Below are 24,783 nucleotides of genomic sequence, written 5' to 3' on the forward strand. Positions count from 1 at the left end.
TAATTTTCTGCTAATTTTTCATTATTTTTTTCTATGTAGATCGATTTTTTTCTATTTAGTTTTAGTGTTAGTTTCGAAGATACTAAGTTCAGTTGATACAGCATCAAATAAAGATTGTTGTAAATGCCGCAAACTGTACTCAAAATAAATAATTAATTTAGTTTAGCCGAGATACGTTTTGCGTCACAAGTTAAAGGTTTTAAACGTTATTACGCAGGTTTCCAACCATGGCGTACACCTATGGGGGTGAAGAGAACTACGGGAATGGCCAACAAGGTATCTGTATTCTATATATATCTAGTAAATTAATATATAATGTTTACATAACAATATAATACGAGAGCGTGCGACATATTGGACCAAGGTACTAATTTGCAAGGAAAGTCAATAGCGGTCGCGTATACTCTGCGTACATATTGAATTCTCTGGGTGGAATTTTTAATCCAAGATGAAAGTATTTAATTTTGATAATTCACACAATAGTTTCCTATGACCAGAATATTTCATAGATTATTTTTGTGTAAAGAGAGTACACTGCAGTACAAAATATGAGTACACCTCTGAAATAACTTTCCTTGCATTAGTACCTTGTATTGGACTATCTCCAAGCTTTAACGTCAAAATACGCACATAGTACACGAAAAACTGGTATTTTTTGCGAGACATTTTTATATTAGCCTTTGACATTTTTTCTAAATGATTCATTCTTTTTTAAATTTCCTGATTAGCCAGTCAAATCTTAATTTAGAGCTATAATCGGTCTAATGTGATGCGAGACACATGTACATTTGTTAGTCTGTTGGTTTGTTTGATTTTTTTAAATGGGTCCGTCCTGAGGTACTTTTACTTTTATTATTGAGGGTTAGGTTAGGACAAACTTTCTGGTCCGAGCGCTGCGGCTAGGACAGGCTAGGGGGCCGAGCGCTGCGGCCACGGGTTAGGTTAAGTTAAGACACTTCCTGTCAGACCCATGTACAAAATTGATAGGAGGGGGGGGGGTCCAAAAATCGTTCTCTAAGATTATACCCTTAACTCGTTATCTAGGACAGACCCAAGCAATTTTTCAAAATGCAATTTATTATGTTGACAAGTTAGACTTGAATGTGTAGGGTTTTGACGGTTTACAATGGCAGGCCGTCCTTCTTATACTTACATTATACTAGGACTGAACCCATTTTGTTCGTGGCTACAGCAACAAATAATCATTTCGCAAAGTCTTTTGATATTATCGGTGGATTTTGCAAGAAAAGTTTTAATCTATAAACATTCCGGGAATGGAATTTGGGTACAATCATTCAAGCTGTTCAAATTAACAACCACTAACCTAATGAGGGTCTGTCCTAGAGAGCGATTTTTGGACACCCCCCCTCCTTTCTATTTTGTACATAATTTATATTTAGTATTTATTTAGGGTTAGGTTGGGTTAAGACACTTTCTGGGCTGAGCGCTGCGGCTAGGACAGACTAGGGGGCCGAGCGCTGCGGCCAAATGTCTTACATTTAAGATCCATGTACAAAATTGATAGGAGGGGGAGGGGGAGGGTCCAAAAATCGTTCTCTAGGAAATTACCGCCATATTTTTAAAAAAAAACTTATGCATGAATTCCATCTAATACATACGTTATTGATAAAGGTTTTGGTGGGCAAGGTTACGGAGGCAGAGGGGGAGGTGGAGGTTTCGGAGGAGGTGGGGGAAACTTCGGAGGCGGAGGAGGGTTCGGAGGTGGTTATGGAGGCCCGGGCAGGGTCGGCGGTCACAGGTAAATAAAAAATTTTAAAATTTTATTTTATTCCAAAATTCCTGACTAGAAACTTCACTATTTTTTGGGGTGTATGTTTTTACTACTGTGCATTCTCATCTAAGCTTTTACATTAGTATATCTGCCTAAATGAGTATATGCGAATGAGTACATGAGTACATGCATAAATGCGTAAATGCGTCATTCTTGTAAACAAGTTATTAACTAATATTTTTAGCCTAACAGTAGGAATACAAATCTAGGATTTTCATACTTGTATGATAGATATAATTGCTTTCCTATTTTGATATTTTATTTTAAATACTTTTAATTAAAATATTTACAGAGGGTTCCGTGGCGCCGGTTCTTTTCAACACCCTGGACCATTTCCTGGACAGTTTCAAGGCAGGGGGGCGGGCCCACCTGGAGGCGGAGCTTTTTGGGGCCAGGGGCAGAATGTGGCACCCTGGGGACCACCGCCTCCTAATTTGGGACATGGAGGACATTATGGAGGCCAAGAAGAACAGTTTGGAGGCCAGGGAATGGAGGAGTATGTTGAGGATGAAGGTGCTCCCGGGGAAGAGAATGTGGAGGAAGTAGAACAAATAACTGATAGTAGAGACGGAGGGAAGGAGGAGCAGGGACGAAATGTTGATCACACTGCTCAAGTTAGTACCGAGGTAGGCATTGTGTTTTTTAAATTGGATCAAATTTTGATCCCTTTCCTTTTTCACTGCTGGGGGGGGGAGATAATTTGAGGGAGGGAGTGATTTTTAGAGATTGTAATTATCCCTGAGACCGAATTTAACGAATTTGTGCGTAAACAAGGTTGGTTCCACTTGACATTGTATTCAGTGTTTCGAGATTTGAGCCGGCTCTCTGTTGGAACCGGTTTTTGTTGGACAAGCGACGCGGTTTGAATTCTTTAAATTCGGCCTCAGGTTTCAAGGAGTGCTGTTGTGAATGAATGATCATTGTAACTTTTAAATGTGCCTAGAATAAACTAGTCGAAAAAGCAGAAATAAACTTCAAGTTAATTATAGCATTTTCTAATAATTGATAACACACACCGTGTCTATCGTATTGCTATTTCACATTGTATACAAATATGCTATCCTATTGAACAAAATGTATTTTTTTTTCGTTTGAACTGCTGATTCGTCAATACTCGATATTAAATGTAACATCAATTCTGATAAGAAAATAATGATAAAAAATGTATCCGGAAACTAATAGATTACTTCTTAATTAATGTATGTAAACGATACTATCGTAAAATAGTTTTTTTCCGTTAAACCCATATAGACCAAGTTGTAATATATCCTCGATACGTAAATAAATATTTAGATCTTAAAAAAAAAATTCGATTTTAAAATTATTTGAAAATGTCCTGAATTGAGAATATCCGGGAACCCATTCAACTCCATAGTAAGCTATTTAACATCAAAGCAGGATAAATACATAGCACTGCTTTGATAAAGCAAACCATGACCGAAACATTAATGACAAACGTTTTTAAATCCTAAAACAAATGATGATTTAACGATTATTTAGAATTCTGCCGAATTTAACTTGAAGGACAAGAATGGTGAAGAAGACATAAAGAGTGATAAATCAGAAGCTAAGAAAAGGTCAAGATCTAGATCTAGGTCTAAGTCTAGAAGTAGACGACGTAGTAGATCTTGGAGTAGGGGCAATAGACGGAGAAGCCGGAGTAGAAGAAGAACTAGAAGCAAGGAGAGGAGAAGGAGGAGGGATAGAACCAGGTCTAGGAGTCGCTCAACAAGTCGTAGCAAGAGAAGTCGAAGCAAGAGGAGCCGGAGCAAGAGGAGCCGGAGCAGGAGAAGTCGGAGTAGAAGTAGGGATCGCAGGTTGGTTTCTTTTTCCTATATTTTTGTCCAGTATTTTCTTTAAGGGTCAAAATTTGGCATCGTGCAAGAAGAGCAAATATTTTTTTATCAATTGCTGTTTCTCAACGCACGCTATGTCGAAATTTGACACTGACACGAAAAAAACGAACTCAAAAATTAAGCTTTTGGATCGTTTCCCCATTTTTCAAGAATACAAATATTAAAAAGTTAAATTTAAAAAACTGCAACATCTAAAACTGTTTTGAAATCTTGGGAAGTTTGATTAAAGATATCAGATCGGTTCAAAACTAGCTCATTATTTATAAGGACTAATGAGTGATGGTGTAAAAATAAACATTGAAATATTTTTCCTACTTTAAAGTTATGCATTCTACAAATAGAGAACACATTTAAACCAATTCGGATTTTTTTTTTTTTTGGGGGGGGGGGTAGGGGGAAACTTTGCATTGATCTTTTCTGTAAAGTTTGATGAAAGCAAAATTACATAATACAGTTTTAAACTCTTGGAAGTGTTCATTCAAAGTTTTTAGAAACGAACCTACACTACCAATCTGGCGTGAACACAACCTGAGCTGGGAACCTTTGCGTTGGATACTCATAATCTCAATCACTTGATCTCGATATCCACTGCGGCACTTTTAATTTAAGGATCAATGCCTAATTCCAGTAATTTCTTCAGGATAAAATTACACTGTGGGATATCGAATAAAGATTAAATTAATCTGCAGATTAAAAAGATTGAGATCAAGCTTTGATCTCAATATGCACAATACAAGAGTTCCCACCTCTTATGAGAAATGTCTAAAACTGAATTTAGCAAAAATAAATATTAAGGCGCAGAGACAGGTCTAGGGACAGGAGAAGAAGCCGATCCAGGACACCTCCAAGGTATTTAAGCCGATCCAGGACACCTCCAAGGTATTTAAGCCGATCCAGGACACCTCCAAGGTATTTAAGCCGATCCAGGACACCTCCAAGGTATTTAAGCCAGTCTTGGACACCTTCAAGGTATTTTTTAAGATAAACTTATAAGTAAAGGAGTGAACATTTCTAAAACATCATTTCCCATCCAGCTTCAGAATGATTTTTAAATTTTTTTATATCCAACATTTTGTTGATATTTTCCTTAAAATGATTACTTTCACCAATTTAACAAATGAACCCCTAAATGTTGGCGCTCTGCGCAAACATACATAACTTCTGTGGTGGGGGGGGGGGGGAATGAGTTTCAAAAGGATGGGGAATTTTTCGAAAAAATATGCATAATACACCTCTGGCTTTTATTGCGAATTGTGGTTAATCACTGATTTTGTGGGAATAGAATTAATTTTTGGGAAAAAATCATCATAAAGAGAAATAAAATACTTTCCAGTTGAAGCCCAATCTTTCTTCTGAAGTCAAAAAATACCCCTGAACAATAAAAGTAATAAGGTCAATTATAATTGTAATTGTGAAATTTTACCAAAACTTTTACTGTCGGCGTCATATATATCAATACAATGAAGACTACTATCGATTTTAATTTTGGAACAGCAAAGATAAAAGTGAAACAAAAAATTTCGATTTTCCCAAATATACGAAAAAATAACCAATAAATCTGCGAACTTTTGTTGGTTTAGTTTTGATACTTTGAGAAGAGAAAATGTCGCAGATTGCGCCAAAAATAAAAGTCAAAACCGAAGATGACTAGCAAAGATATTCTCACTCTTGAAATGTGTGAGGAAAGATACTAGTTTAAACTAATTTTTCTAGGCGAGGTGGAGGTAATGACTGTGGAAACTGGATGACGGATGAACCCAATAGTACAATTATGATTAGAGGTCTTCCCGTTTACATTCTGGAACAAGATGTAAGAAGAAAATATTTGAATTATTTTAGCACGATTATTTATTTATAATTTTTTTCCATTGTTAAGATCCATGATAATATTCTAACTCATGGAATCGAAGCTACTGAAGTTCGTCTGATCAGGAAGAAAGATACCGGTGAGTAACACGTTCCGCAAATTTCCCTTTACGCATTTTTTTTTGCGCATTCCCGTTTGCTTTAGTCTCAATAAATGGAATTTTTCTTTGCGCATTTGTACCCAAAGGTAAGTGTTGAGATACTTAATATGAGAGTTTCTAAGAAAAGCGTTCATGCTTACCCACAAATACTTATTGGTCTGCTAAGACTCCAACTTTATTTGTACTACACGCGAGGAGCATATTCATTCCGAAGATTTACTGAAAATCGGATCTTAGACGTCATTAGACGTTGTTTAGACGTCATTAGACGTTGTTTAGACGTCATTAGACGTTACTAAACGTTTTCCTCCGTCTACTTGTTATTAATGTGGATGTTGTTTACCACAACTAGGTGAATCCCGAGGCTTTGCTTTTGTTGAATTCGCAAGTGTGAGCGAGGCGAAGGAGTGGATCGAAGCTGAGCAGGTACTCACCCTCAGGAAGTATACAAACTGGTTTATCAAAAAAATCTTTAAAAGAATCGGCCCCACCCATCTACCCCTACCCCTCCTTTGCTGTTATTGAAATATGAAAGATTAAAAAGTCTAATTCCTTCACTTAACAATCAAAACATTTTTATGTAAAATCAAATTACGAAAGAAAATGAACAGTGGACAAATAACAGAAGAGAGAACTGTCAGGGTCAAAAATGTGCCAGATTTTGGGGCCCGTGTCCCGGGAAATTGTGCATTTTTGTCGGAGATCCCTCCGGGTCACCATTCCGAGGGTACGTAAAACACGAGTACAGTTGTAACTGACGTTGTACATATTGCAGGGCATGCTGAGATTTGGTACATGGGAGATAACGATGCAGTACAGCCAGGCTAGAGACCTCAAGGAGACTAGAGTTGAACCAAGCAAGCTTCTTGTCGACTGGAAATGTCCAAAGGTACTTTTTTTTGAGAGATGATATTTATGGGCTTTTTATTGAATTCTTAATAATTTTAATCATTTTCATTTTTATTAGATATTTAAAAACTGAAATTATAGCAATTAAGTCTTTTAAATTTTTGTTTGTTCAATTTGATTTCTTTTCTTATTTTATTATTATCTTGTGTCCTTCTTGTTTGTATTACAATTCCTGAAATTTTCTTTGAAATCGTTTTTTTACAGGAATTAATTACTCATAACTGTTTTCTTACAGAGTTTCTTTCTGAATTATTAATTTTTGATTTTACCACTTTGATTTTATTCTGTGATGCTTTGATTTTATTCTGTGATGCTTTTGTAAAAAGAAAATTTTCATATACATTTTTAAAATTAAAGGGGGTGGAAGTCATAATATCGACTGAGTCTCCATTGATGGTATGCCAGATTCACAACGGTACCCTTAAATTTCACATTTATCCTGCTGAACAATGTTAGGAAATTATCAGAATTGAACACTTTTCAAACCAGAAAAATTACGATGTCCTCTTATAATTAAATAAAGGTTTAAAGGGTACTGTTGTAAGTCGGACATGCCAGGTCTATATATGGAGGGTCACTTGAAATTACCAGAACAGTCCCTTTAACTTTGTATTTTGTGCCCAGTGTGATGCACAGAACTTCAAGCGCCGGGAGCAATGTTATAAGTGTGCTTGTCCTCGACCTGAGATAGATGTTACCAATACACTTCTAGAGGACGAGACTGATGAAACTAGTCCTCAACCAACCAGTGGTTAGTTTATACAAGGGGAGGTGGTGGTGAGGGGTACATGTTACCAATACACTTCTAGAGGATGAGACTGATGAAACTAGTCCTCAACCAACCAGTGGTTAGTTTATACAAGGGGAGGTGGTGGTGAGGGGTACATGTTACCAATACACTTCTAGAGGATGAGACTGATGAAACTAGTCCTCAACCAACCAGTGGTTAGTTTATACAAGGGGAGGTGGTGGGGGGGGAGATAGATGTTACCAATACACTTCTAAAGGATGAGACTGATGAAACTAGTCCTCAACCAACCAGTGGTTAGTTCATACAAGGGGAGGGTACGGCGGCCCTGGTAAAACTGTTCAGAGGTGTTCTTTTCTTTTTATTAGATATATATAAAAATAAGAAAGATCCAAAATATTTTATTTTTTGAACCTTTATTTCGTCTGCCGCCAGAAAAAAACGTGATTTTTTGCCATTTGTTAACTTTTTTGATTTTATTTCTTGAAATTTTCGCTAAATCCCTAGGTGTTGACTGAGAATGATGTTTTATATCATTTTTAATCAATTGTTTTGTTAAGTTTTTATATGCTATCCATATTCTAAAATATCTTTACTTTGGGAAATAACTTTAAAAATGATTAATTTATTCACAGTTCAAAAACTCGGTTTTTGCATTTTTTTTGAAAATTGTAACTCTTTAATTTTGATGACGTATTTGAACATTTTTAACTTGCACTTTTAAAATATTCATAAAACACTTTTTGGCTTGGGATGTTGTTTAATATCATTTTGGAAACACCATTTACTACTTGAAAAGAAAAGATTTTAAAAAACTATTTTCTTATTAAAAATTTGCTTATTTTTACTGCAAAGGAATTGAGTCTTTGCCACAAATTATGATTTTCTAATCCGTATCCCAATTCGAAGACCTTAGATTTTTTAAATTATGAATTAGATTAAATAATCTTAGTTTAAGATATTGATGGTTTGCACCATTAGGTTGCACTTTTATAGGGATTCAAAAATTTGAGTTTGTGGCAAAGACTTAAATCCTACAGTAAAAAAATAATCGATTTTTTACTGAACACTAACGCCTTCTTAGGGAGGGGGTGGGGGGCAACCAGTGGTTAGTTTATTATATCTACTATCTATCTATCATAGTTCTGATGCCCTGTCCAGTGTTCACGGAAGAATCTTTATTGAAATCTATCTATCTATCTATCTATAGTTCTGATGCTGAGTGGTCTGTATGCTCTATCTACCTATCTATCTATCTATCTATCTATCTATCTATAGTTCTGTTGCTGAGTGGACTGGATGCTCTATCTACCTATCTATCTATCTATCTATAGTTCTGATTCTGAGTGGACTGTATGATCTATCTATCTATCTATCTATCTATAGTTCTGATGCTGAGTGGACTGGATGCTCTATCTATGAAGAATCTATAATGAAATCTATCTATCTATCTATCTATCTATCTATAGTTCTGATGCTGAGTGGTCTGGATGCTCTATCTATGGAAGAATCTATAATGAAATTTATCTATCTATCTATAGTTCTGATGCTGAGTGGTCTGGATGCTCTATCTATGGAAGAATCGATAATGAAAGCTCTGAAAGGAATCTCAGCTTTACCAATTCTCTCTGTAACAATCAGCAAGGATAAACTTACCAGTATGTCGAGGTAGAAATATATTTTTAAAAGTAAAATTTACATTTTTAAAATTACTAACAAATCTCCCTGAGCTGAAAACTTTAGAATGGGATATCCTTAATCAGAGTATCCACTGTACACACTTAATCCTCTCTTTTCCTTAATCCTTACTATATTAAAGTTACGTTTGATAAAAAATACATATACTGTGCTTTATCAATTGGACTATTGTCAGATTGAACAACGTTCAATTGCAAAATCAGCTGTTCACAAACCTGTTTTTAGTCCATTTGAACAAATAAAAAATTCTTTACGTTCAAATAATTTTATTTTAAACTTTAGTCCAAATGAACATTAGTCCAAACTTACATTGGTTCAATCGAACATTAGTCCAAATGATATGACATCAAAAGTACAGGAAATAAAATTAGAGAACTCTTCTCTAATTGGTTGAATTTTATACACTTTTCAGGATACAAACACAAGATTAGTTTAGTCTCGAGATTAAGAAAAAGAGAGAATCAGAAATTGATCTCGATATCCACCATTTTAAAGTTTTCAGCTCTGTAACATTACTTTGTAAAACTCTTCTTTAAATTTAAATTTTTGTAATTCAACTACAAAAAAATGCGCAATTCGTGTTTTCACTTTGTTAGAAGTTTCTAAACCCAAGGAGGAAAATCTACATTGGAAGACTAGAATAAATTTATATACATCTAAAATGAAGACTATTAGAATTGATTAGGATTGATGTTATCAGTAGCATTGCTTAGGATCCGGAAGATTTTGGCTTCCTGGAATCGGATCCGGATTCGCAAAAATATACTGATCCGTAGTATAACATATCAATCAAAAACTGCAAAAAAAATTATTTTACTCCTAAAACCAAAATCTGAACTTTTAAAAAAAGAGAGATTATAAGAATTTCCTCATTTCTGAAAAGGTTCATAAAGTTTTAGATTAAGAATAAGCGAAAAAAATAAAACCAAAAATTTGAAAATTATTTTTTGTTAAAGAAATTCAGTAGTGATAGGACATGGGTTGCCCAAGCTGGGGCTTCTTTCAGATCTCTTCTTTTATAACATCTTATGAGAAAAATGGAGATTAAAAAAATGAATGGTATACTTAATTACAAGAAAATCTACCGAAAATTTTTGGGTTGAACAACTGCAAGGAAAAATGTTACTCATAGGAGTATTTCTTTTCTCTTCGATTTATAGTCACTGCTAATTTGTTAAACAGGGGGATGTGCTATGTACAAATGAGATCAATTATGGACGCTATGATTCTGTACAACACTATTTCTGAGAAATCACTCTTCGTTGACGGTAAGTTAACATTATAGTAGTGTTTAGCTTACTGTGTTACAGTACAATGTACAGCTTATTGTGTTAAGTTACAGTACAGTGTACAGTTTACTGGGTTTAGTTACAGTACAGTGTAAAGTTCACTGGGTTTAGTTACAGTATAGTGTACAGTTTTCTGTGTTAAGTTACATAACAGTGTACAGTTTGTTGTGTTCAGTTATAGTAAATTGTAAAGTTTATAGTGTTTTCAATTAGAGTACAATGTACACTGTAACGTTAACTGTGTTTATTTACAGTATGTACAGTTTACTGTGTTATTCTTATTCTTAATCTTAATTCTTTTTGTTAATCTTATTCTTATTGTTATTCTTATTCTTATTCTTATTCTTATTCTTATTCTTATTCTTATTCTTATTCTTATTCTTATTCTTATTCTTATTCTTATTCTTATTCTTATTCTTTCTTTTCTTATTCTTATTCTTATTCTTATTCTTATTCTTATTCTTATTCTTATTCTTATTCTTATTCTTATTCTTATTCTTATTCGTAGGTAAAAAGTTGTTGGTTGCCTACAGAAAACAGGAGAATGAAAAGGAGAAATCGTGTCTGGTATATATTTTCTCTGTAATGAAGGATGCAACTGTTAAATCAAAAGTTTCAAATCATACATTAGCAAATTAGAAGCAACGTGTATTACTTAAACAATTGTATAAATCAAAAGATGCCTCTCAACCCACTAATATTTTCAAATTGTCTGTTATTCCATATTTTAAAAATTGTTTGAATTAAGGTTATCCGGCTCTTTTATTTATATCTGTATACGAATATATTTTTTTTAAGTTTTGTTCCGTACACCATGATACAATTGTATTTTAATTTAAAGGTTGATGCACCAGCTGGTAATACAGGGTCCATGGTCCCCTCACAACAGGATACTCAGGCACAGTTCTCAGAGGAGGAAATTAGGTAAAAACGCTTGATAGGTTGGTTGGTTGGTTGGTTGGTTGGTTGGTTGGTCGGTCGGTCGGTCGGTCGGTCGGTCGGTCGGCCGGTTGGTTGGTTGGTTGGGTGGTTGGGTGATTGGACAGTTGGTAGATTCGATGAATGGATTGTTGGACGGATTTGATTGATTAATTATTTCTAGTAAACTGGTATTAATCAATTGCTTGATATATAAACTGATTGATTGATTTTATTTTACTGTGTAATCTGGTTTTAGTTTTCTGCATGATCAGTCACTTGCTTGATCAAATGATTAATTGGTTGGTTGTTTGGTGAATTGATTTTTTTGGGAAATGGCTGGATTTATGTTTAATTGCGCAATTCAAAAATATCATATAAATTAATTGACTGTATGATTGATTGATTGATGTATTGCTAATGGATTGATTGAATAATTTAGGAAAATGGCCGAGTATTCTGCAGATCTATATGCTAAACATCCAGCTGAACGAGCTAGCTATATACAATACTATACGTAAGCTTTTTTTTAAAATTTTGATATTGTAACCTCACTAACCAACTAATAAGGTAATACCTCATCTGTGGATGGCCTGGGGCCGGGTGTTCACCCGATGGTCTGGGTCCTCCAAACAGATCTTTCTCCTGATACTCCTGAAGAGAAGCGTCGATTTTTTTAGCCAATAAAAAAGTTCGGCCCTCAATAGAAGTCATTTTTGACACTTTGAAATTAAATTTATAATATTGCTACCTACGCCATATATCGAAAACCTATGAAATTAATATCCAATGGAACTTAAGAAGAGATAAAAAGAAATCTTTAATGAATTTTAACACTTGTCTTGAACGCTTATAATCTGAGGGATTGTATACGTAATTTTAAGTGAACCGCAATTTAAAGTGTTCGATTTACATCTGTACCCTTTAAAGTACAATACCGGCTAAAAACGTGTTGAATTTTGACAATTTCCTTCATTTTCTTAAGTGTAAAAAATACAAAAAATAAAATCTAAAATAGCTATTTTCTCTCACTATAAAATAATGATATCTTATTCAACCCTGATCAGACAAAGGTTTAAATGGTATTGTTGTGAATCTGATAATGACAATTAAGAAATTGATGGTCAGTCCCTTTATTGTAGGTTATATTGACGGGGTTTCCCAAGGTTAACTTATAATGCAAGGAAAGTTATTTCAGAGGTGTGCGCATCTTTTGTACTGCAGTGTACTGTCTCTGGGCGGTAATGTAAACACAGCACAGATGTCGAAGCCTGACATGGAATCCATCTTTCACATAAAAAATTAATGAAATATTCTGGTAATAGGAAACTATCATGTGAATTATCAAAATTTAATGCTTTAACCTCCTCGGATGCTAATCGAACACTGATGCATCTATTCTTGTTTACAAATTCTGCCCGGAGAGAACTGGTTTCAATATGTGCGCAGAGTATACGCAACTGCAATTAACTTTCCTTGCATTGTAACCTTGGGGTTTCCTTTAATATTGAAAATTGTCATGTTTTAACGAAATATTTTATATTCCAGAACTTACTACAAGGAGGGCGGGGATCCTACCCCCGCCCTGAAGGCCATCTATGCGGAGAAGAAAGGACCACCCGTCCCAGTGGATCTAGGTTCCATTTCTATCAACGGTGTTGTTTATAAAAAATATCCTCCTCCAGACACAAGGTAAAAACATATCCTTATGATAATAATAGAGGAGATTTTACGAAAGCAGATTGTTAGTTCCTGTTAAAAACAGTGCCTAGGATCCAATTAATTTGAATGCGGATTCGGATCCGGATCCAGATTCAGGTTATTTCTTTACTGATTTTTTTTTAACAAAGCAAAATTTTCAAATTTTGTGTCTAATTTTTCAATAGTTCAGAATTGGGTTTTGAGAGTAAATTTTTTTTTCTTTTGGTTGATATTTTATCCCGTGGATCCGCATATTTTTGCGGATCCGGATCCAGGAAGCCAAAATATTGCGGATCCAACTGATCCGGATCCTAAGCATTGGTTAAAAAATGAATGTACACTAAAAATGTCACTGCTAAAAGTGACCCATAGAAATTATAAAAATTTAAGTTACAAATCAAAATAAATCAAATCATATTATGCAGGGATGGCTTAAGGCTCCTGAATGTAGTCTTGAGTTTTAAGTCTTGCCAACATCCGGGGTGTTCAGCCCGATCTACCAATGTTATGATATGTTTTAATGAAGAATTATATTTCCAGTCATTTAACGAATACTGTTAACGCGGGAAGAATACCGAGTTTATGTTTAGTCAAGTATTTTCTTCAGCAAAACTGACACATTAAAATTTGAATCTTATAAAATATTTAAAATGAAAATTCAGTTCTAAAAAACTGACACATTAAATTTTGAATCTTATAAAATATTTAAAATGAAAATTCACTTCTAAAAAACTGACACATTAAAATTTGAATCTTATAAAATATTTAAAATGAAAATTCAGTTCTGAAAAACTGACACATCAAAATTAAAACTTATAAAATATTTACAAGGAAAATTCAGTTCTAAAAAACTGACACATTAAAATTTGAATCTTTAAAATATTTAAGATGAAAATTCAGTTCTAAAAAACTGACACATTAAAATTTGAATCTTATAAAATATTTAAAATGAAAATTCAGTTCTAAAAAACTGACACATTAAAATTTGAATCTTATAAAATATTTAGAATGAAAATTCAGTTCTAAAAAACTGACACATTAAAATTTGAATCTTATAAAATATTTACAATGAAAATTCAGTTCTAAAAAACTGACACATTAAAATTTGAATCTTATAAAATATTTAGAATGAAAATTCAGTTCTAAAAAACTGACACATTAAATTTTGAATCTTAAGAAATATTTACAATAAAAATTCACTTCTAAAAAATTGACATCAAAATTTGAATCTTATAAAATATTTACAATGAAAATTCAGTTCTAAAAAACTGACACATCATAATTTGAATCTCATAAAACATTTGCAAAGAAAATTCAGTTCTAAAAAACTGACACATTAAAATTTGAATCTTTTTAGAAATATAAACGTACACTTAAAATTTTAGTACTAAAAAATTCAAATTTAAATCCTATAAAAAATGTGTACACTGAAAATTTAATTTTTTACTGAAAGTAAGTTTTAAAAATCAAAGGTTTACACTATTAGGTTGTAATGATACGGGAATTACAGAATTGAAGATTAATGTGACAAAAACTTTATTCCTTTTGAAAAGCAGTTGAACTGTTTTTGATCGGCATGTTTATTTATTAATTATATATTTCAGTACCTACCAGTTTGATGAGTCGAGTGGATATTATTACGATCCTGTGTCTACTCTCTACTACGATTCCAATTCACAATACTATTATAATTCAAAGGAAAAACATGAAATGAAATTGAATTGAATGTTAGGAATGGGGACCACTTAAAAATCAACTGGCAAGTTTTCCATTATGTTTGCTATCTTTCCCCCTTCAAGTCATTTAGTTTAGTTTAATTTCCCGGATTCTGAAAATAAAACCCTGAAAACTAATTTCTATTTATGTCATTGTAGTGAGTATTATTATTTGCGAGAAAGTTTTTGCCGGGATTTTTATTTTTTTTTATTTTGATCGAAAACAAACTAGAAAATTAAAAATCACAGCAAAAAATTTTTCGCACGCATGATATCCATTTCAACAACATATATATATGAATTTCCAACAGTGCCCTTTTCCCCTATATTGTTCGATTTGTATATTTGACTTACTTGTTTCTGCTGCATGAATATACAAGTCTCGTTTATAGACGAACCGCAATTCAAATAGTATCAATTTTCAGAGAGAGAAAAAAGAAGAACTTGATAATTATCGCTCAGTTTGAAAGGCTACTGTTGTGAATCAGACATGGAATATAAATCGAGGCTGACTTGAAATTACATCGACAGTCGTTTTAAACTTGATTTTAATTTTTATTTGTGTTTTTTTGATCCAGACAACACAATTTTGCTACTGGGACGCTACTCATGAAACCTTTCTCCCGGCCCCAGATTCAGATGCTGCTCAGGTAATTTAGAAGCTTTTAAGCTTTTTCACCTTTTTATACTTCTCAGATTCAGATGCTACCCAGGTAATTTAGAAGCTTTTAAGCTTTTTCACCTTTTTATACTTCTCAGATTCAGATGCTGCCCAGGTAATATAGGAGCTTTTTCACCTTTTTTTTACTTTTTTACACCCAAAAATTTGTCCCTGAAGTCATAATTCCAAATCCTCAAATTAATATTATTGACATATTAATTTTGTTGACCTATATTTATAATATATAATATACATACTTATTACTTATATGTATATCGCTCCGATGGCGGTATCCCCCCCCCTGGACAAATTCCTGAATACGACACTGAATCTACTGTTGTAGGCCCGGGAGGTACCCGCAGCACCTGAAATTACTGTGATACCTGCCCAAAAAGGTAAATCATAAACAAGTTTAACAAATATATATTTGATAATAATAATGTTGATGGTTATTTTCAAATATAATGACAGAGTCATTAGGCAAACTTTAGCCAAGCTAAAATTCTGTTTAAATCTACTTCCGGTTTACACTTCCGATTGAAAATCCACTTCCGGTTGGTGTATTTCATCTTGTTTAGAGATGGGATATTAAAATTGATAAAATTTACAGAAGACATCTTAAAATATCAAATACATGATGGTCGGTAGAATCTTGTTTCTTAGGTTTCTTACCGAAATACTTTAAAACAGTGCTTAGGATCCATTTAATTTTGATGTGGATCCGGATCCGCACTGGAAAAAAATGGATCCAAATCCGGATCCGGGTCCAGGTCATTTCTTTAAGATTTACTGAATTTTTTAATAAAATATAATTTTAAATATTTTGTTTTACTTTTTTCGCTTATTTTTATCCTAAAACTTGTTGAACCATTCAGAAATGAGGAAATTCTTATAATCTCTCTTTTTTCAAAAAATCAGATTTGGGTTTTAGGAGTAAAAATTTTTTTTTTTTTTTTGCAGTTTTTGGTTTATATTTTTCCCCTTGGATCCGGATCCGTGGATCCGCATATTTTTGCGGATCCGGATCCAGGAAGCCAAAATCTTCCGGATCCGGATCCTAAGCACTGGTTTAAAGAAATTTCAACTTTTTTCATATAAACAACATACAACAGTGGACTAGGAAGACGATTATTTCACTTAAATTATGAACATAAACCCATACACAGGCCCATTTAGATTAGTAAGTGAGTAAATATTAGCTTTTTAACAAAATCAAGTACACATAAATTTCTGTAATGGTCGTCTTTCTAAACAACAGTTTTATGGGTCCTCCCACTGTATCTAATAGATGGTATCTCTCTGTCTATCCTTCTATCTAACTGTAATCTATTTTTCTATCTATCTAGGTGTAGAGGATATTGCATTTTCTATCCTGCAAAGGAATGACAGACCGGTTGATCCTGGCCCTCTGCCCGGTCTTGCAGGGTAACCACCTTCATTTTTGAATTATTATTGACAATCAAATTTAAATGATATATGTTGTGATGCTTCATTGATAGTGTACCTGGATTAAAAACTGGATCTGAGATCTGAGAAAATGTTCAAACCTTTGTCCGAATTTAATGAATTTAAGCCGCGTCTCAAATCCCCCAAAAATCGGTTTCAATTGAGCGCCGGCTTAAATCTTAAAAAATTTAATACAAATTTAAGCGGAACCACCAAAATTGAGTCGCGGCTCAAATTCTTTAAATTCGGCCTCTTGTCAAATAATAATAATTTGGTTAAATTTCTTTCCATGGAAACCTAGTTTGTTTCCTGGGCTATTGTCAACTTTAAGACATGCTGTTAAATATGATTCTATCTCTGGTTTAGATACCAAGATGATGAAGAAGATGAACTTCAATTAACAGATTGGGACAAATATGCCTGTCTTCTTTGTAAGCGACAATTTCAGGTAGTGGAGCAATAGCTAGACAATAGACATACAATAGCTAGACAATAGACATACAATAGCTAGACAATAGACATACATTAGCTGGACAATAGACATACAATAGCTAGACAATAGACATACAATAGCTGGACATAATTCATTAAATATAATGTATTCTAGACAATAGCTGGACATAATTCATTAAATATAATTTATTCTAGACAATAGCTGGACATAATTCATGAAATATAATGTATTCTAGACAATAACTAGACATAATTCAATAAATATAATGTTATTCCAGACAAAAGACAAATTAATGAAACACAACACTGTCTCTGACCTTCACAAGCAAAATCTGGAAACATGGAAGCAAGCAAAAATGTAAGTGATTGATTGATTGATGGATTTCTTGATTAAATAATTTGTTGATTGATTGATTGATTGATTGATTGATTGATTGATTGACTAGCTGATTGATTGATTGACTAACTGATTGTTTCTTTGATTGATTGATTGATCAACTGTTTGTTTGTTTGATGAATCATTTATCTAGGGAACGAAGGTTAAGTGCTCCTGTTGGTCTCCAGTACAGAGATAGAGCCAAGGAGAGAAGGAATAAGTTTGGAGATGATGACATTCCTCCTCCCAACAAGTAAATAAACATTTCTATTTCGCTTGCAGAAATTTGAAATTTGAAATTTATTTTTAATTATATTAGAGAATTAAAACTTTAGAAACATCTTAGCCACGGGCCGTAAGTAAGTGTTTAAGGGTTTAAGGAGAAGTATATGAAAGCTATGGATAATATTGCTGAAACTACTGTATTTAAGGTTTAAGGAGAAGTATATGAAAGCTATGGATAATATTGCTGCAACTACTGTATTTAAGGTTTAAGGAGAAGTATATGAAAGCTATGGATAATATTGCTGCAACTACTGTATTTAAGGTTTAAGGAGAAGTATATGAAAGCTATGGATAATATTGCTGAAATTACTGTATTTAAGGTTTAAGGAGAAGTATATGAAAGCTATGGATAATATTGCTGCATCTACTGCAGCTGACACAACTGACATGAAAATTGGCGACGATAATGTTGGAAATAAAATGCTTCAGGTAAAAAAAAAATCCGAAGTTTATAAAAGCACAATAATTGTTTTTACTGTTCTATGGATTTGTTTTAATTAATTTGAAAAAGTATTTGAAAACAGTGGTTAGGATCCATATCAAAATTATGCAGTTAATGAATATGTTTGTCGATTTCCTTTACCAAATACTATTCCAAAAATCCAAAATCTGTAGACATTTAATATACAATTGACAGCGTAATTTCAAGTGACCCTCCATGCAAAGAGGACAATGCTCCATTCACATCAGTACCTTTTGTCTGATAAAGTATGAATTGATCAGATAAAGGTGTAAAGGGTATCGTTAAATCGGGCGTTGACATCTTTTAATTGAGGGTCAGTTGAAATTGCGCCTAAAGATCCTTTAAAGGTTTTTCTAATCTATTCTGTAAGTTTACAAGTCTTCTTATTTGTTAAGAAAATGGGTTGGAAGGAAGGCCTAGGATTGGGTAAAGCTAATCAAGGAAGAACTGATATTGTTGATACGAGTGATGGAAGAACCAATTCTGCAGGTAGACTTAGTGTCTAGTTCTATATTTAATTAATTATCCTAATTGTCTAGTGTCTAATTCTGCAGGTAGATTTAGTGTCTAGTTCTGTATATAATTAATTATCCTAATTGTCTAGTGTCTAATTCTGCAGGTAGGTTTAGTGTCTAGTTCTATATATAATTAATTATCCTAATTGTCTAGTGTCTAATTCTGCAGGTAGGTTTAGTGTCTAGTTCTATATAGAATTAATTATCCTAATTGTCTAGGAAAAATATCTGTCTTAATAAACTATAATAATACAGAATTTTTTGTTCCTTATTATGAATTTTTTTGTTCCTAAAAAATCTTGCCCCCCTCACTTAAATTCTGTATCCGCCCCTAGCAGGTTGCACGCCGAACTAACTATACATGTTTCTAGGGTTGGGGGTGAAGCAGGTTGCACGCCGAACTAAATATACATGTTTCTAAGTTTGGGGGTGAAGCAGGTTACACGTCGAACTAACTATACATGTTTCTAGGGTTGGGGGTGAAGCAGGTTGCACGCCGAACTAATGATGATTATAGAGAAACTGCTAAACGCACACTCTGGAGTAGATATACTGAGAGAGGAGAAGACAATAATGGTTAATCAATTACTTAGCAAATCCCTGCTTAATCAATTATTGATTTTATCCCTGTGAAATCAATTATTGATTAATTCCTGTATAATCAATTATGGATGAAATCCAGCTGTAGTTTATTATTGATCAAATCCCTGCAGCTGTAATCAACCTTGGATCATATTCTTGTAATCTACTGTTGATTCTTGTAGTACAAGGTTAACTATTTTTTTTGTGAAATGAATTAAAAAATCTGATTTAAATAAATCTTTTTTCCTGTTTATTCCATATGGGTTCTGTGAGATGGCAAGAACACTTAGCAACTTAGCATATATGTATTCAAAGATATTTTTTTATTGCGCGCACGAACGGACATTTCAGGCTTTGGAGGTGAAGTTTTTGACCGTATATTTGTTTCAAGATTGTCAGGATATATGTTCAAGTGCAATTAATGCGGTCAAGATTGATTTACTGTAAAAAAGTCGTATATAAGAGCGCGAGCGTGCGCACTTTGGCTCAGATCCGTTCAAAACCAAAAAGTTCATGTAATATACATAATTTTAAGCTCGCATGCAAAAAATCAGCCTCCTAGGACAATGCTAAGTTATTTGTATACACTTTACTAAGACGGAAGTAATTATGCACAGCAAGTCCTATCAAATACTTTGCAAATAACAAAACAGACAGACTCATGAAGTTTTAACTTATTTGAACAATCTTGTTTTTTGTTCAGTTCAGCTTATAACTAACTAGCTAAAATGCCCGGCGTTGCCCGTGGAATTTTAAAAAAATTACGTGATGGGAAAAAGGAATTTTTTCAGGTTCAGAATGTACTTAAAAAACAAATGATTAAAAACGACGGAACTATAAAAGTAACTTTTATGGTTCCGTCAAAAAGTTTTAGTATTTGATTATAACGCTTTAAACTTAAATCTTCGAATGCCATGTTGAACCTTAAAATAGCAGAATGATGATCGAAAAATTTAACTGCAATGCCAACCCATACTTGTTGACTTTGAAAAATACAAGTGCGTGCAAAACCTTGCAAAGATCAGGGACCCTCAGGCGAGGGGAGGAAGGCTAGCCACAACAACTTCTCTTCCGAGCCACATTCTCCTCATTTTCTCGTCCGAACCACCTCGAAATCCACGTTAGGGCATAAAAAATGGATAGACTAAAGTATTGCAATGATTAAATCATGTTTGAAACTTTAGAGACATGAGAATGATGTCAAACTTTATTTAGGTAAAACTTAAAACTCTTCTGCCACCGTAATGGCCAACCTTTGCAATATGAAATAAATAGCAAAATATTTGGTTTACCTCTGCCTTTCCCCATGGAACCACCCGGAAGATATCTATGGTATTCACTATAATTAACAATAAAGATAAAAGTTCTATAACCTCGGAATTATTTACGGCATTCTACACCAGGAATATTTGAAAATGCGCGTAAAAAAGGTGAAAACATTTTTAAGGACATAGAACTCGAAAACTTCAATTCAATTGAAACTATTCTTTTCGATTTGCTAGAAATCTAAAAAAATAGTTTTATCTTGGAGAACTAGACTCTTTTAAAGAGTAATATTGGAAGGACGAGGATTTAGAGGTGGCTCGTACGAGAAAATGAGGAGAATGTGGCTCGGACTAGAAATTGTTGTGGCTGGTCTTCCTCCCCTCCTCAAGCAGTCATCAAACATTTAATTTGTTTCCTAAGACTTAGGAAATATTTAGGACAAGGAGAAATTTCAGCTCTAAACATAGATTAATAACAATACAGATAGAACACTAGATGTCTTATTTAAGAATTAAGGGTTTTTCGTTCACAATAACCTCAACTTGTTAATATATCCGTGTACGAAAAACTCCCGGGGTGGGTACTGCATGTAGATTTTAAATTCTTCATAATTGTTTTTTATCTATGGTTTACCCCATGAAATGCAAGAAAAGAAGACAAGTGACTTTGTGAATGAAAAACCCCTAAATCTTAAAAAGAGAGAATCTAGAGTTCTATCTGTTTTGTTATTAATCTACAGGGTGTCCCACATCATATTAGACCGTCAACGGGTCTAAATTGCGATTTTCGGGACTAATAAGAAAATTTCATTAAAATGAATCATTTTGAAAAATAATATAAGTCTTATATAAGATTTTTCTTGCGGAAAATGATAAGTTTTTTGAGTATTAATGGGTTATTTTGTCGTTAAAGATTGGAGATAATCTAATATGATATGGGACGCTCTGTATGTCTCTAACCCTTAATAGCAATATCAAAACAAAGATATCTTCATTTTTTATCTATATATGCAAAATCCTCCCTACTAAACTTCTGAACAACTAAGTAAGTAATTTATTTATGAAATATAACAAAAACATACAAAATTAGGTGTTTCAGGAGAAAATATTTAAAAACCTCCAAAAATAGAGGTTGTGGGAATATTTCCCCCCAATTCTAAAAAAAAAGAAATCAAAGGAAAGGAAAGTTACATATTTATTGTTTACAATATATTTGATATAAACTGGTGGAGGATTGTTAGAATTTTTCGACAATGAACTGACAACTTTTAGAAATAAAAATGATGGATTTATTTGTAATGTTAAAAAAAATTTAAATAAGCTTAAGGGTTATGAAAAAGATATAGGTTCTACGCAAAACGTGCATTTTTAAGCATCTCATTAATTCGCGCCAATTTTTTACTTATGTTTGATTATATTTTTTTCTCTTTTTAATATTTTTAGTCTTTTCTTTGTCAAATCGTCTTTGCTTTCTTTGATTCTTTTGCAAACATAGCATGTGTTAGAATTAAAACATTCGTTCTCTACTGATAAAAATCTTTAATTAACTTCTTTTTATCTTCGAAATAAGATTTGTATTAGAAAGCTTGAAAAGCGCTGCGGCCACAAGTTGGGTTGTTAATCGTTTGTGTAAAGGATCGTTTTTGTTTCGTTTTCAAAAACGATCGTTTCGTTTTCGGAAAAAACGATCGCTTTTAAAAACGACCCAATCGTTTTGAACTTTTAGAAAACAAATAACGATCGTTTGTAAAAACGATTGTTTTTATTTAACGATTTGCGATCGTTTTTCATACGATTGTTCTTAAAAAAACGATCGTTTTTGAAAAAACGATCGTTCTTGAAAAAAAATGTTATCGACAATTATGTTAACGATCGTTACCGAAACGACGAACTTTATAAAAACTGTCGTTTTTGGAAGAAAAAAAAATTACATGCAACTTTATTAAATGTCGTCTTACATGAAGTTTAACAGTTGTGGGGGAGTTCAAACTTCTTGATATTTTCTTAAAAACTACTCAATGATAAGTACAGATGCCCTTCAGGTCGGTTTCCTCTCTTCGTTAACGTTAAAACAGCCTAAAAACAATTCATGGTTTTCAAATCTTAATTTTTAATCCATGTAAGTTTTTAATCAAGTTTTATGGAACTATTACATAAAAAGAATTTGCAGGGCTTTTTTATTATTGTATTTATGAGACGCTGATATAAAGTTTTCTTGCTTTTTCCTTTTTCAGAACATAGATAAATTGATATTGTACAAGTTTAAGTAGAGTTAGTGTTAGTTTACTATAGTTTGCTTTTGCATACAATCTTATACATTCATTATTCATCCTAATCTTTATACATTCAAACCTTCATTCATTATTTATCCTAAACTAGTTTTATTCAATCTTTCATTTATTATTCATCCTAATCTTTATCTTTTCAATCCTTTATTCATTATTCATCCTAATATTTATTGAATCCTTTATTCATTATTCATTCTAATCTTTATCTATTCAATCATCCATTCATTATTCATCCTAATCTTTATCTATTCAATCTTTCATTCATTATTCAAGATAATATTTATCCATTCGATCCAACATTCATTATTTATTCTAATCTTTATCTATTCAATATTTCATTCATTATTAAAGATAATATTTATCCATTCAATCCTACATTCATTATTCATTCTAATCTTTATCCATTCAATCTTACATTCATTATTTATTCTAATCTTTATCTATTCAATCTTCCATTCATTATTCATCCTAAACTAGTTTTATTCAATCTTTCATTTATTATTCATCCTAATCTTTATCTATTCAATCCTTCATTCATTATTCATCCTAATCTTTATCTATTTAATCTTTCATTCATTATTCATAATAATTAATATCCAATTTGTCTTGTATTCTAGGTTAAATTAGGTTGACTTTTATAGAGAAAATTTAGATTCCAGACAGAGCTGGGTTTTCAAGCTAATTATAAATAAAAAATATATTAAGAATTTTAATTTGTTCCATCAGGCATTTTTTATATAAAATCAAAATACGTCAAGACGATATATTTATTCTAAATTAACATTTTTTATCACCAGTCATCACCATAGATAAAGATAGATTGCGCATAAGACGACATTTATGAAATCCATTAAAACACCAAACCACCCCGCTTATCATTGAAGTACACTTTGACCCCTAGAAGTATGAGTTCGCGGACTGTACAATTCTTGGTGATTTTGCGTACGTTAACATAAGCTATCTATGTTTATTTATTTATCTATGGTCATCACATATATTGATGTGAGATGAAAATTTAATCTGATAAAAAATTAGGAAGAATCCTGTAGTTTTCTGATTCGAAAAAAGTGTTTAGTTTGATAATTTCTCCGGTGCTTCTTCTAACCAAAAAATGCGCGAGCCGCTTTTACAGAAAAACCACAAAAATAAAAATAAACAGTTTAAGGATATATCAACATTGATAAATTTGCATAGAGGGCAAATAGATTATCAAGTACAATAGGTGGCAACAGAGAAATGGATCAATTATACACAATGTCACAAGTGTCAAATATAACAAGGAAAAAAAAATTTCTTACATTATTTGACATGTTTTTCAAGATTAAATAAAAAAACGTAAAAACAGAAAATAAATAAGACACTAAATTGCACCTTTTTCACTGTAAGATAAGCTCTTTATTCTAAAATTATCACTTTTATTAATAATTTTGTCCGACACAAAAAATGAGTTGACACTTGTGACGTAACAATACAACTGTACTGAGAGTGTACAAATACTAGGTTGCCATCTATTGTACTTAACAATCTATTTGCATAGAGGGTCACTTGAAAATACGCTGACAGTCCCTTGAGAATAATATTTCCTAAGGAAATTGCTGTCAGTTTCACTGTCCAACAATGATATAGCTTGTATTAAGTAGGTTTATACATTTCAATGAATAAACTTACCCTGCAGGGGTAAAGAGTACATTTAAAAAAAAATGCATAAAAAATACACTTTTTGTAAAGTTGAAATTTTTTTTATTTGATCTAACATTTTGTAAAAAATATATTCTTCTGGTTCTCAATTACATAGAGTATTCATCAAATTTTCTAGATTTCAATCCGTCCTTGGATTGGACGGGGGGGGGGGGGGG

The 24,783-nt window shown here is 32.7% G+C and overlaps 2 protein-coding genes across 3 annotated transcripts; both read left to right on the forward strand.

The window, feature by feature from the left end:
- Positions 1-141: 141 nt before the first annotated feature.
- Positions 142-17,163, forward strand: LOC111700455 (RNA-binding protein 5). The gene is made up of 21 exons (XM_023471362.1): positions 142-276; positions 1,633-1,759; positions 2,085-2,418; positions 3,293-3,609; positions 4,444-4,497; positions 5,362-5,458; positions 5,525-5,594; positions 5,968-6,041; positions 6,391-6,504; positions 7,149-7,275; positions 8,814-8,940; positions 10,153-10,238; positions 10,768-10,826; positions 11,101-11,183; positions 11,620-11,694; positions 12,726-12,869; positions 14,483-14,576; positions 15,172-15,243; positions 15,598-15,649; positions 16,601-16,679; positions 17,067-17,163. Exons 1-21 carry the CDS (start codon positions 228-230, stop codon positions 17,161-17,163), a joined length of 2,331 nt encoding a protein of 776 aa, XP_023327130.1. The 5' UTR covers positions 142-227.
- On the forward strand, positions 15,579-19,627 carry LOC111700443 (RNA-binding protein 5). Of its 2 annotated transcripts, none has more exons than XM_023471346.1 (8): positions 15,579-15,649; positions 16,601-16,679; positions 17,067-17,148; positions 17,432-17,511; positions 17,684-17,782; positions 18,135-18,243; positions 18,673-18,766; positions 19,264-19,627. In XM_023471346.1, the coding sequence occupies exons 4-8, from the start codon at positions 17,447-17,449 to the stop codon at positions 19,371-19,373; spliced, it is 477 nt and encodes a 158-aa protein (XP_023327114.1). In that variant the 5' UTR covers positions 15,579-15,649; positions 16,601-16,679; positions 17,067-17,148; positions 17,432-17,446; the 3' UTR covers positions 19,374-19,627. The 2 variants fall into 2 exon arrangements, with proteins under 2 accessions (XP_023327114.1, XP_023327115.1); XM_023471347.1 differs by lacking the exon at positions 19,264-19,627 and adding an exon at positions 19,164-19,257.
- The last annotated feature ends 5,156 nt before the right edge of the window (positions 19,628-24,783 follow it).

This window comes from Eurytemora carolleeae, unplaced genomic scaffold (assembly GCF_000591075.1).
Source record: "Eurytemora carolleeae unplaced genomic scaffold, Eaff_2.0 scaffold369, whole genome shotgun sequence".
Classification (NCBI taxonomy): Eukaryota; Metazoa; Arthropoda; class Copepoda; order Calanoida; family Temoridae; genus Eurytemora; species Eurytemora carolleeae.

What these genes read in the sequence shown, in the direction of transcription:
- LOC111700455 (XM_023471362.1), top strand. Translation starts at nt 228, where the DNA reads ATGGCGTACACCTATGGGGGTGAAGAGAACTACGGGAATGGCCAACAA. An exon ending in TTCTCAGAGGAGGAAATTAG is followed by an intron (nt 11,184 to 11,619) that starts GTAAAAACGCTT and finishes TGAATAATTTAG; the next exon opens with GAAAATGGCCGAGTATTCTG. An exon ending in TATCCTCCTCCAGACACAAG is followed by an intron (nt 12,870 to 14,482) that starts GTAAAAACATAT and finishes TATATATTTCAG; the next exon opens with TACCTACCAGTTTGATGAGT.
- LOC111700443 (XM_023471346.1), top strand. Translation starts at nt 17,447, where the DNA reads ATGAAACACAACACTGTCTCTGACCTTCACAAGCAAAATCTGGAAACA. An exon ending in ACATGGAAGCAAGCAAAAAT is followed by an intron (nt 17,512 to 17,683) that starts GTAAGTGATTGA and finishes TCATTTATCTAG; the next exon opens with GGAACGAAGGTTAAGTGCTC. An exon ending in TTGGAAATAAAATGCTTCAG is followed by an intron (nt 18,244 to 18,672) that starts GTAAAAAAAAAA and finishes TTATTTGTTAAG; the next exon opens with AAAATGGGTTGGAAGGAAGG.